This window comes from Tachysurus vachellii, chromosome 2, assembly GCF_030014155.1.
Source record: "Tachysurus vachellii isolate PV-2020 chromosome 2, HZAU_Pvac_v1, whole genome shotgun sequence".
In the NCBI taxonomy this organism is placed as follows: domain Eukaryota; kingdom Metazoa; phylum Chordata; class Actinopteri; order Siluriformes; family Bagridae; genus Tachysurus; species Tachysurus vachellii.
Window position 1 is genome coordinate 24623054 of NC_083461.1, and position 13659 is coordinate 24636712.

A 13659-nucleotide genomic window follows, 5' to 3' on the forward strand; every position below is an offset into this window, starting at 1 on the left:
TAATTTGTCCAGACTCATTATTTTGACAAGCGTTTCCCTTTCCTCTTATGGCTGCCTGTTATGTCCTCTGTGCCTTATCAGCCGTAACAGGTTTCAAATTCATCCCCTACCGCTCTCCCAGTTCCTCTCCGTTCTTCGGCCCTGTGATGCTGCCGCTGCTAACTAGAAATGAAAGGCAACAGGCTGCAATTACCATGATGCAAATTACACGCCACAAGCATTACACAGTCGCCACACACTGTTTTTGTTCTACAAAGCACTCGCATAAAGAATCGCGCATATGATTATAGATGCTGGATTCTGTGCTAAGTAACACTAAACAAGATGTCTGCTAATGAAACCCAAGGAAGCGACAGGGTATCATCATTTATTTACTTTGACCACAATATCGAGCAGGAACAGTAGACATATTCAAATGTTCAAATATTATTTTGGAAAAAAACACCAATGTTTGAGATTGGATTATTTAATTATTCTGTTAAATCTCCCCTTTTAATGATCAAATCAGGTTGTTTCTAGGATGATTGGGATTTGCAATTGGGGGATGTGACTACATTTACATTTACAGCATTTAGCAGACACTCTTATCCTCAGTGACTTACATTTTTATTTCAGTTTATACACCTGAGCAATTGAGGGTTAAGGGCCTTCCTCAGTTGCCCTGCAGTGGCAGCTTGGTAGACCTGGGATTCGAACCAATGACCTTCCGATCAGTAGTCGACCCCTTAACCACTGAGCTACCACATTCCTGACTAAGGTGTATTAGGTATATTGCTTTGGATGAGAGTGACTTCCAAATGCGGTAAATGTGTTGGTGTTGGATAACGTTTTGGACTAAGGTGTTGGTGTTGGACTACCAATTGGTAGGTTTCAAATTGAGTTAAAATCCCAGGTCCACCACTGCCACCTAGGCAAGTAGGATGCAGACTCATAAGGGACTACAACCTCATGGTAGAGAGTACTGCTGGGCCCCTGAGCAAGGCCCTTAACCCTCAATTTCTCACTTGTAAAATGAGATAATATGTAAGTCTCTCTGGATAAAGGTGTCTGCCAAATGCTGGAAACGATTGGGCAATATAAGAAAAGACTTGATATTATTTCCAGATTCTGAGCAACTAAACATAGCAATTGCAGTGGCTTTTACTAAAATAATCTTACAAACGCTAATCCTACCGTTGTTCCTCGGTACACTGCATCTGCCTCATTGTTGATAATCTACCTGGCTGAAGGCAGGAGCTCCTTTCCACAGAGTTAACAACTCTGTCTCAGCTTGGTGTGCAACCAGTTGCATGCTTGTACAGCCCACATAGCATGGCTGGCTATTTCATTCTGTGCTTTTACCAAGGGCTTCCTTCAGGGAAATAAGCCAGCATTAAAAAAAGTATAAAGTATAAAAATAAAAAAAATAAATAAATAAATAAATAAAAAAGTAAAAAAAGGCTTTTTTTGCTGATAAATACCAGAAGCTAGGCACAGGGCCATGGGCTGTTTAGGATTTCAGCTGTCTGGTTCTAATATTGTTGTTCTACCACAAGGGACTTGATTCTATGCAAAGTAAGCACACACACACATACACTCCATTACCTCAGGAATTTTGTGTTTTCGCAATCTCAGGTATTAACGCAAAATCACTGAAACTATAGCCGCGTTCACACTTCATGTCTTAATGCTCAATTCGGATATTTGGCTCAGATCTGATTTTTTTGTTTGGCTGTTCACATTACCTTTTAAAATGTGGCCTATATCAGATACCAGTGTGAACTGTTTGCTGTTTCGAACTGACCCGCATGCGCAAACGAACAATAACAATGACGTCACACGCAGCACGCCGTTACGCTAAAGTTGGCGAGGTTATGGAGGAAGAAAGCATTTTCGCTTTACATTCTAAATGTTTGTGTAATGTCAGCATAGAGAAGCAGTGTTTTGAAAATATTCAGATGTCGAGGGCAACTTTTGATTATTTGATCCATTTTGTAGGCGTAGTCACGTTTGTGTGCGTACTTGCCGGCACATAATTGTGACGAATGTCGATGTAGATTGACGTAAAAGTCACATCAAATCCGCCTTGGTTGTTCACACTGCGGCCACATTGGAAAAAATCAGATTTGGTTCTGATTCAGGACCACATATGGAAGTGGTGTGAATCTGATTTGAAAAAATCAGATCTGGGCTAGATTTGAGTGTTCACACTACTCCTGAAGAAGTCTGACCTGGTCACTTGACCCCAAAAAAAATCAGATTTGGGCCACTTTTACCTGCAGTGTGAACGTGGCCTATGTGATATTTAGAGCAGCTTGTGATTTTTTCAGAATTACTGAAGATTTTCCACAGATTTAGGCCAAGACTCGTGACGTCATCAAGTGTTACTAAAGCTTCACCTCTTCGATTCATGTGCCCCAAACACGAGTGCAGCTATCACTGAAAGTAATAATTACTGTACATGTGCATCTTTGCTGGTAGGAGTTAAAAAGATGAATCCTTTGTTTGCAATTTTGCAAAATTTTAAGTCATTTTCTACAATATGTTTTTTTCTACAAATTTTGATAAAACTGCACCAGAATCAAGCATTTTGTTCCACAACAGAAAAAAAACGTTCACACAGTAATTCACACAGTACAGGGTGTCCCAAAAGTCTCCATACTGTACATAACGTGAACACTTTATAGCAAAATGTCTTCCAAACTTTTTCCCCACTTAGTTTATATGGCAGGCACTTATTTCCAGGGATTTAAGAACAGTTTAACAGATATTGCGTCATCAGGTAGGCGTGGCCTATTTGATAATCTAACCCTAACCATAACTGTAGTTTTTGGTTGTTTATTTGTTTTCTAAAATAAATCTACCTGTATGACTGTTTTGTTCTTCGTAGTTTTCTGTTTTTTTTTGAAAGAAGGTGTTTTTCCAAGACCGGAAACACGCCTACTTTACGTCGTGGTAATGAAACCCCTGGAATTTAGTGCCTGCCTAGTTTATATTGTATTTTAGCCCTTAAGCCAGTTAGCCCTTAAGAATGACTTTGAGGAAGGTATTGAAATCATTCTCATGGCTGGATCGAGAAGGTTGAGATGGATTTGAACACTAAACATGCCAGCGCTGGTTGTTACTGTAGAAATTTGCGGTTTGTCTTGGAGCTGGATAATGTGTCCATTTCCTGTTCTGTCCAGTCAGATTTGAGAATTCTACCTCGGTTACTTACGTCTACTTCCTTCCCCTGAGAAACTCTTGCCGCTTCTGAGGACAGAGATTGTGTGTGACTGCTGTAGATGATACGAAACAGATATTGACTTGAACAGGCTAAAGATTGTGCTGGATTTTACTGCAGTCTTCATTATTCAGTGTCTAAAGCTGACATTTATACACTAAGCAAGGACACTAAGCAAACGATTATCCATATGGATTATGTATTACATCCCCTCCCTACCATATTGGTGAAATAGCAGAGAATCTTCATTAAAAAAAGTAATTCAAACGAGAAACGATGCAACGGGGCAGGGTGGGGTTGGGGTGGTGAATTTGAATTTGAATTTCCTCAAATATAATTTTGAGTTTTATTTTTATTTCATATCTGCTTAGACCTCTCAACATTTCCAGCTGTGTTGCAAGGCCAGTATTTTGCATGCAGCATGAGTATAAGTGTAGGATAATTCCAGCTTAACTTGGACTGAAGCCACTCCTTCACTGCTCCAGCACTATTTATCACTTCATTTGTTTCTCACTGTGGACCTCTTGCTTAAAGCTTAAGAGTCAATAAAAAGGCGTTAAGGGAGAAAGACCTCTCTGACACGGAGACTGGATCTAAAGTCATGAAAACACAATGAAAACTTTTTTTGATTTTGTCCTTAGAAATCCATTGAACATTATTTAGAACCAGATATCCAGAGATTGTTTTTTTGGTCTTTGGCTCTTAAATTTAAAATATATTTTCCAGTCAGACACATTGTGAAATAAACAAGTCATGATATTGTTTGTCTTGGCTTCAGCAGTTACATCAATCAAAATCTTGTTTGAAGTTGCCTTGTGAAGAACTATAGAAAGTCTGTATGTGTGGTTTTCATCCCCTGGTAGGAGCCGCAAGAGGCAGCGGCGGTAAATTGTCTGTTTCCGAGAAGCACCCAGGTGTTCGGCACAGCGCGTAACAATAAGCTCATGCAAATGCACAGAAAATGTCCAATCAGTAACCGTGAGGCAGTCACGTCAACACATAATAGGTCTAATTACCTACTTAATCATAGATTGACGTCCAAAGCAATATCTGGCTACCTTGTTAGCAGGGAGACATTTGAGCGTGATAGATTGTTTATTATGGAGACAAGAATCCGACCTGATGTGAGCACGTGACCGGTTATTTCCGACAGTGCAGCACCAGAGGTAAAGCTTAATACAATTCAGGATCTTTTTTTTTTGCTTTGAGCTTTCAGGTAAATTGAGGAAATTGTTTCCAAAGGAAATTCATTTGATGTGTGTTGTCTATTACTCATGTCTGATAGGTTTGATGATTGATTGATGGACCGATCACAGCGGTGCTTCATCTCCGAGTGAAACATTTGTGCCACATCTCATTATCTTTTACCTTCTGGCCCAGCGTCAGTTATTACTCAGTGATTGAGGAGCAACCGGATCATTTTATAGAACTAACCCTTTCTGCTTTTGTCCTAAATTCATGTTTGTCACAGATAATTCTTATAATCTCCTTTTTATATGACATACGACATAAAGACAGTAGTTTCTTTAAAGAAAATATCAATAGTTTAAATGATCATTTATTAAAGGAAAATAGTTATCTACTATAAACTGTCTCTGTATGAAAACTAGTCAGGAATCAATCATCCATCCATCCATTCATTTTCTGTAGCATTATCCTATCAGGATCACTAGAACTATACCAGGGGACTTGGGGAACAAGGCGAGGGACACCCATGACATACACACTGCATTTAATACCATAATCCATCTGTTACCACTAGATACCATCCGATGCACATCCATGTCACTTCTGTACCTGTACAATCTGTTGCACCTTATAGTATTTTATATATAATATATTTACATATATTTACACATATACATATAAGTACATATTGCACATGATGTGTAGTGCTACTGTAAGGATGCCCAATAGTACACCGTGTGTACTGACTATATGTATGAGCATATTGCACATGTTCACTTGTTGATTTCATTATCTGTTTGGTAATTGTACATATTGTACACACATATTGTACTGATTATATCTATGAGCAAATTGCACATTTTCACATGTCAACTCATTATCTATATCCTTATCTGTATAAATGTTCTGCAATTTCTGGAGTTCGCTCCTAAGAATTTCACTCACCAAGGCACATGTGCTGTGGTGATGTGACAATAAAAGTGACTTGACTTGACAGGGTACCACCTGATATTGGAACTCTTTGGAAGTTATCATACTAATAATAAAGCATGGTGGTGGTAGTATGATAGTGTGGCGATGGTTTGCTTTGTGCATATTTCCATGTAGTGACTGATTTATGAATTCTGCTCTCTGTAGGAAAATCCTAAAGGAGGTTGTCTGTTTATCAGTTTATGGCAACAATCTGCTAATCAAACCTTGATGACCTCCAGGCTGTTTCGGGGTGATTTTCCGTGGATAGTTGAGCCAATAGTGGAACTTTTTTGAAAGATGTGCAATATATTCCACGATAACAACTGTATACTAACAGTAAATCATGGTGGTGGTAGTATGATAGTGCAGATGTTGGGCATGTGGTAACCTAGTGGTCAAGGTGTTGGGCCACCAATCGGAAGGTTGTGAGTTCGATCCCAGGTCCACCTCTGGAAAAGGGTGTCTGCCAAATGCTGGAATTGGAAATGATAGTGTGACAGTTTGATGCGCATGAGGACAAGTTGATATTTTTGTTGAACCTCATTACGATGTTGGGGTATGATGTTAATTGAACCTGCTCACAAGCCTGTTGGTGAATCAAAACATTTCGGCAATGAAGAGCGAGTCAGAATTACTCCACAGAGAATTGTTATTATCGGGATCTTTGGGTTGCAGTTGTTATTTTTAATGTACCAGGGGCAACAGCATTTGCTAACAAGATGAAAAGGAAATCAGAAGGGGCCAATAATTTTTCACAGTATTGTGCAGGGCTGCAGTGCAATGCCTGGATCTATATCAGTATCTGGAGTGGTTGATTTTTTCCTTTGTTTTTTTTGGAACGTAATAAGAACCCTGTCACTGTGCCCCAGCACAGGATGTCAGGATGCTGTGACTTCTGGCTCTGACACTTCCTCAATGTTTTTGACATCCTTCGAGTTATGAGTTCTTGTTTTTTTCCCTGTCTTGCATAGTTGTTTTTGTTTGTACTTGCCCACATTATTTTCTGGTTGGTTCTGTCTCTAAAAATAGAAAGAAATTACCGAAATTAAACTAGAAACTTCATTGTGCATGGGGGATGTGGTAGTCTAGTGGTTAAGGTGTTGGGCTCCCAATTGGAAGGTTGTGAGTTTGAATCCCAGTCCACCATTCTGACACTGCTGGGCTCCTGAGCAAGGCCCTTAACCTTCAGTTGTTTAAAAATGAGGCAAAATGTAAGTTATTCTGGACAAGGGTATGTGGTAAATGTAACGTTTGTGTTAATGCATAAGTATTAAAAGGTGACCAAAAACCATTTTTAGATATTTAATGTTAGAATTTTTTTCAGTTAAACTTTAAAATTTCTTGATATATACTCATAATAATAATTATATCTCTTCGAGCTCTTCTCTTCTACCAGAAGTCAGAAGTGGTTTTCTACGCTTTTCTTCACTGCTTTTTAACAAGCCTCAGTGGGTCAGCTGCAGCTCTCGCTTGCTTTTCTTAGCCCATCAGATAACGTGCAAACAGACTCGCCGGGATTTGCATCGCCGACCGCACTTTGGCTCCCAGGATCCAAGAGGAAGTGAAGCTGTCCTCTGGGTTATTTAGAAAAATCACACGGCACAAACCGTGCGCATGAGGCTCGGGTTGATATTTTGACCAAATATAAGCCTCAGAACGAGCTCCCAGCATACGACCAAACCAAAAACGCTGCTTTGGAAATGATACTAGAAAAAATACGCTGTCAAATGCTCTAATTTTTCATCCCATTATCTGTTTAGTTCTGTTATGATATTGTTTATGCCGTGCTGTACGCCTCAGCCAAGAAAAGGGAATCCATCTGATGTAACGTTATTGTCTCAGCGTGATGAGTAATGATAGGACAACTGCTACATGCTCTGCTGGAAGCCTGGCATGTTGAAATGATCCCTGCTGTAGACGATACTAGCTTTTATTCCCTCTGCCACTTCATGATGCAGAGTGTTTTTCAAAGCCTTCGATAGAAAGAAGACTGTGAACGTGTTCTCCAGCATGACAAGAGACCAGAAGCAGGGATATTATGCCTTGTGACTGGCAGTTTGAAACAGGAATAAAAACAGCTGTGCATTAGTTCCAGATGTTGAGCCAGTATGTGATGTGTTGAAGTGAGCAATCCTGTCTAGACTAATTGCTCAGGCTTTCAGCTAACCTCACAAGTGACACTTTCTCAACCTCAGCTTCATCAAGCAAGTTCATAATACATGGCCATAGGGAACCTGGAACCAACCACAGTTGGTCAAATATAATACATTCATATAACTGACTTTAAACACCCACATATGGAAATAATTAAAACAGTTCTTTGCTGTCAGAAACATGACATAAATCTAGGAGAACATGTCAGAATTTGACTATATGAATGTTATTCTTTTTTTAAACTACTAGGCTCTTTAGAGTAATTCAGAATCCAGAAATAGCAGAGCTCTGCATGAACAAAGCCAAGGTGGCAGGGTATTTGGACTGCTTTACATTTTGCTCAGACATGACAGAGAACACGCTGACCTTATTTATTTGCTAATAACTTTTCATGGAATTGCATGTTTTTGGAGAAATAAGGTTTTGGTGCATTTCTATTGATTATGCACTTTAATCTTAAAGTACGTGTGCTTGTCTGGAAATGTACCCTGTTTATGTCTGTGATGGTTTGTGCAGGTTCATGTCCTCTTGTTGTGTTAAAGCACACTACACTGATTAAAAGCTTCAAGAGTGCCCACTTTGTGTGATTGTGTGCATCCACGCATGTGTGCATGAGAAGCAGACTTATGAGCCTTGATGCTTTGGGAAACGAGTTGGAGTGGATGAGTGTACTCAGCGTGTATGGGCCATTGTTTTATTGACTAGAGCTGCTCTTCTTTAGTCCCCTGAAGGATCCTTTAAGGACACATGAGGCGTGAGGTCAGTCTTGTTTTCAGCCCTCTCTGCACATGTGGGAAAACATGTCCGTTCGTCTACACACTGCCTGGCAGGCATCTCATATCGAAAACATCATTTAACGGCTAATGCAAATGGGTAAGTTTCAAGATAAACAAGGAAGTACGTCCAAGATAAACACGGAACAAAGCATTCCTGCATGGGAACTAGAACAGTGAAGTGTAGAACCTGAGAGAAACATGGACCCAGAACTCTAAGTATGCTGTTGCTCAGCTTTTTGCCTCTATAAAGGATGTTGGTGCTCTTCCATCTGTCTTTCTAAAGGACATTATCAAGAGGTGGTGGTTTCACTTCCCTTCTTGTCCAAAGACATTGTTTCTCTGCCTCCTGCCTTTGCTGAGGAGGTTTTTACCCTTCCTAATATTTTCTTTCAGCACATTGAAGCTTTACCTCTGGCTAGGATTTTGTTGCTCCACCTCTTGTTGCTCCTGATTCCCTTGTGGACATCGGAGTTCTGTCTTGCCCTAGGATGTCGTTGCTCCACCTCTTGACACCACCTACAGTAGAACATTGTTGTTCTTCTCCTCACTTCCCTTATATTTATTTCATCTTCACCTATGGAAAGGACATTGTTGCTATCCCTCCTACGTCAACCGAGGATATTGTGATTCCTCCTCCAAACTTGGCTGAGGACATTTTCATTCCATTTCTAATGAAGAAAATATCAGTCGTTATTCTAATTCTCATCTCCAACAAGGACGTCGTTGCTCCATTTTCACTGAGAACCTGGTCAACTGGTTAATGCCAAACTATATCCTTCTTCAATTGTGAATAATTTACTTCATCCACGACTCCCATGAAGTCCACATCTTTACGCTGAGATCGTGCCCTGAATGTTAAGTTGAAGTCCTGCTTTAAATTCCTTCACTAGTGTGTATTGTATTTTTCAGCGCAACAATTGTTGATTATGTGCTAATGTGTTGTTTTTGTTTAGTTCATTTGCCCCTTTGGGCATTTTGGTGCTTGTTTCTTGGTTTATATATTTACAAAATTTTATTAGGTCAAAAATGTTCATGTCTTGTTCCTGCTTCACCTCAAACAATTCCCAAGCTTCAGTATACAATTAAGTGTACATAATATATACTTGTAATTAATACTTAATGTACTTAATATGTTTTTAATATATGAATGAACACAGTTCTGTGGCAGTCCTGAAGTAGTATTTTATAAAAATGGTTTCTAAGATTAAATAAAAAAAAGTCATGCCTCTTTTGTGCTCATTCCTACACCTCATATCACCCTGTCACTCTTCTTAGATAAAGCTGTCAACTGATGACAGGAATCTAATAATGCAGGAAAAACACAAAGAGGATGGATGGAGGTTGGAGGGATTGAGGGAGGGAAGGGGTGGAGGTTGGGTGATGGGGGTTTAGCTGCTGTTAACATCCAGGCCACTTTGTTAGCCAAGTGTTCTGCTGCACTGTGTTGACATAGTGAAGGTTTCTAACGATAACTGTTTTGAATAATAATAACGGCAGTGAAGCAAAGAGGCTGAGTCAGACCTGCTATGTGATGTTTGGATTAGCTCTGCTGATAGCATCATGCCAGCAAATGTGTGTATGTTTGACATTCTGTGTCTGCTTTCTGCCCTCTTTATGGGTCAGTGGAATTACTAGCGGTGTTGTTCATATTAGAGTCAAGCTGGAGTTTAACTGATGCTAAGTGAGTAAGTTTAATGCCAATGCAAACCGACTGGCTTGGGTATAAAATATAAAATATAAAGCAATGTTTCGTAGCACGCCGCTGTCAGATTCTCAAATCTGATTGGGTAAGAAGTTTTGATTCATTTTTTGATTCACTACATGACTCTGACATATGTTTCTATTTATGTCTTTATTTGAATACATTTCATTCGCAGGAACATTGTTGTCTTTTGTGAAGTTTTTCTGTCAGAAATTGTCCTTTTAACGTTTATCTAAGAAGCCTCCAGTGACGTCTTTATTCATTTTTTGTCACTTCATCTCTTTGAGCTTTCAGGTTTCTCTGTAATATGATGAGATGTATTTTCTTTGCATGTGTTGTTCTTTTAATAAAAATCAAGACATCTTCCATGACATAGACATGCACACAGGTCACAGAGAGAGAGAGAGAGAGAGAGAGAGAGAGAGAGAGAGAGAGAGAGAGAGAGAGAGAGAGAGAGAAAGAAAGAGAGAGAGAAAGAAAGAAAGAGAGAGAGACAGAGAGAGAGAGAGAGAGAGAGAGAGAGAGAGAGAGACAGACAGACAGAGAGCGAGAGAGAGAGAGAGAGAAAGCAACCGGAGAAAGCATGTTGTCATTTGATAAGAATGAACTTTTATTGTTTTGATGTGGAATTTTATTATTTAGAATCTTCAGCCTATAAGAAACACAGGAAACAGATTTATTTTTAATTTTCATAATAGGCATGATTTTTTTAAAGAATTAATTCACAGTCCGATCTGATCTAATCAATACCGCATTTTCTTCAAAACACCCGATTTGGCGGTGTACTTTATTTAAGTCAGAGTAGTGTGTCCTAGCGACGGCTCCTCGAGACTTTGGTTGCAACAGCACGGCTCAGTCCAATCTGGAATGTGCTGCTTTCATTTCCAGTCTGAATCGCTCGCCTTCCTGAAGAATGTGCTCTGTGATTACTTACAGATGGCAAGGTGGAAGTGACCAAGGAGGGCATGAAGCTGTGCACCATGGGACCAGGCAAAGTGTTCGGCGAGCTGGCCATCCTCTACAACTGCACCCGCACCGCCACCGTTCAGAGTGAGTGAACACGGCATGTTGATGCATTACCCAGAATTTCTAGCACGTACATAATCCATATAACGGTGAATCTGTAGAACCTGAGCGATGTGGAGATGTGATATTATGAATGTAATGAATGTTCTAAGGGAGCGGCTTTAAAGAAAGATTAAATTTTAGAAAGAAGCAGCACACACACACACACACACACACAATTCCCGACAACTTCTTCAATCAACTCTGTCACCATGGAAACCTGTACATATTCTTTTGCTGTTTATTTTTTTATAATGTATTTCCGGCAGATCATTTTAACTATGTAACTATGGAAACACACACATACAGACACACATAAACACACACACAACCTAGCACATCTTTGCATTCTGCTGGGAATAATGACATCTGGAATAAAATGGCCTGGATTCCTCCACACACGATGATGATGATGCTGAAGATTATTCTTATTCTTATTAAATTATTATTTAATTACTTTGTTTTTTTCTAAATATAATTAATATACAAACATACAAATGCACTTATTTAATTGCACAGCACATGCATGTCAGATACCTGATATAATTTGCCCGTGATATTTAAACGATTGATTAGCATCAGTGTCGCACAATGGAGCTGATTTTTTCCCCTCGTTACACCAAACACAAAGCTGTCAGATATTCCAGTTTGGCTGCTCAGTGTACATTGTTTTTTTTTAATCAAATCAGTTCTGTCTTCAGTGCATGAAACATTAATGATTAACAGATATAAAATCCCATCTACTCCGTTGTTATGCCTGTCGAAGGGAGACGGTGATGATCACATTTTGTGTGGTTTTGTGTAACACGGCGGTGTGAGAGGTATAATGATGGGAATTCCCAAAGCAGCCATCAGCTTAGCACCAGGAAGCATGTGTTGGCAAAGAGAGGAAGGTTTTTATAGTTGTTCTCACATGGCTGAAAGAGACATTTTAATTAATTTCTCTCTCTCTCTCTCTCTCTCTCTCTCTCTCTCTCTCTCTCTCTCTCTCTCTCTCTCTCTCTCTCTCTCTCTCTCTCCCTGAGACAAAGGTTTTATATCCTGTTTTCCCCAAGCTGTTTTAGCATTTCAGAATAAAAAATGCGACATTAAAAAAGCAGAAATGTGCCTACTGTGTATAAATAAATATACACATGCTGTCAGCTAATCACAATGCACAAGAGGGACAGAAGGAAAAAATCAAGACAACTTACATGACACAGACCCACACACAGGTCAGAGAGAGAGACGGGGAGAGAGGGAGAGACAGAGAGAGAGGGGAGGAGAGGGGGGACAGAGAGCGAGAGAGAGAGAGACAGAGAGAGAGTGAGACAGAGAGAGAGAGAGAGAGAGAGAGAGAGAGAGAGACAGAGAGACAGAGAGAGAGGGGGAGAGACAGAGAGCAAGAGAGAGAGAGACAGGGAGAGAGACAGAGAGAGAGAGAGAGAGAGACAAAGACAGAGAGAGAGAGAGAGAGACAGAGAGAGAGTGAGACAGAGAGAGAGAGAGAGAGACAGAGAGACAGAGAGACAGAGAGACAGAGAGAGGGGGGGAGAGAGACAGAGAGCGAGAGAGAGAGAGACAGGGAGAGAGACAGAGAGAGAGAGAGAGAGAGAGAGAGAGAGACAAAGACAGTGAGAGAGAGAGAGAGAGAGAGAGAGAGAGAGAGAGAGAGAGAGAGCTTCCAATGACTGTTTTGCCATAGCTCGACATTTTCCAGATGATATCTGGACATCTGGCTTTCTGTACTGCCTAAAAAAGAAACCAAGAAGAAGGATATTTATAAGAATCATTTATAATCGATTCACACTGCATGAGCTATCTTTGTATACAGTAAATCATGCTTTGAAGTGTTTGTTGAAATCCTTTTCTGTTATTAGATGTTCACTCAGTCCAAAAGTCTGATACCGCACTGAATATCAGATTGTTTAAACTGGAATTAAATAATGATTAATATTTCAAATATATAATATTCAAGGTTCACGCTCTTTATTTAAATGCAAGCAAATATTGACCATGTGAATATGTTACAATACAAAAGCTCAGATTTTCCTCATGTCTAATCTCTTCTACTGTAAAACACAGATGGATTGGATTTAAACCGGTTCATTCCAGTTTAAGTGCACACCTGAGTGTCACTGATGCAAAAAGGGGAAGAACCAAATTCAAAGATAACGTGATTTATGATAGCGATACGACAAAAATTGTAAAAAGTATTTTAAATCCCGCTCGGCAGTCACAGTGCAGTTCTCAGTGTTAGAGTTAACATCAACCACCTCACGTTGTTCAAGTACACAGACGTCAGACAGAATCTCGCTGAGCGCGAATACGATACGATACGATACATCAATGTAGGTTACTTACTGTAGCATTTTAGTGTCACCACCATTGTTAAGGTTTTTATAGCATACAGAATTATTTACTGAACAAACTTTTTATTAGATTGCATTAGTCAAATGTTTGTTAAATTATTACCAAATTACACCAAACTACCCCAAACTGATCACCTGGGTCGACTAGGCCACGGTTCGACTTATTTTCTAGTTACGACGGTGTCAAAGGAACACATCTCCATACCTCGGGGACAAGCCTTACATGTATTGTACATGCTCTAGGACCTC

General features: G+C 39.7%; 1 protein-coding gene across 3 annotated transcripts in view; it reads left to right on the top strand.

Annotated features, from left to right (window-relative positions):
• prkg1b (protein kinase cGMP-dependent 1b) overlaps positions 1-13659 on the top strand; it is a 127016-nt gene that overhangs the window by 31489 nt on the left and 81868 nt on the right. For all 3 annotated transcript variants that reach the window (XR_009647942.1, XM_060863976.1, XM_060863975.1), the window contains exon 3: positions 10931-11044. Coding sequence is in view for 2 of the 3 variants with exons in the window: in XM_060863976.1 (XP_060719959.1) it covers positions 10931-11044 (114 nt within the window). In the remaining variant the exon portion in view is untranslated. The remainder of the gene's footprint in view (positions 1-10930; positions 11045-13659) is intronic.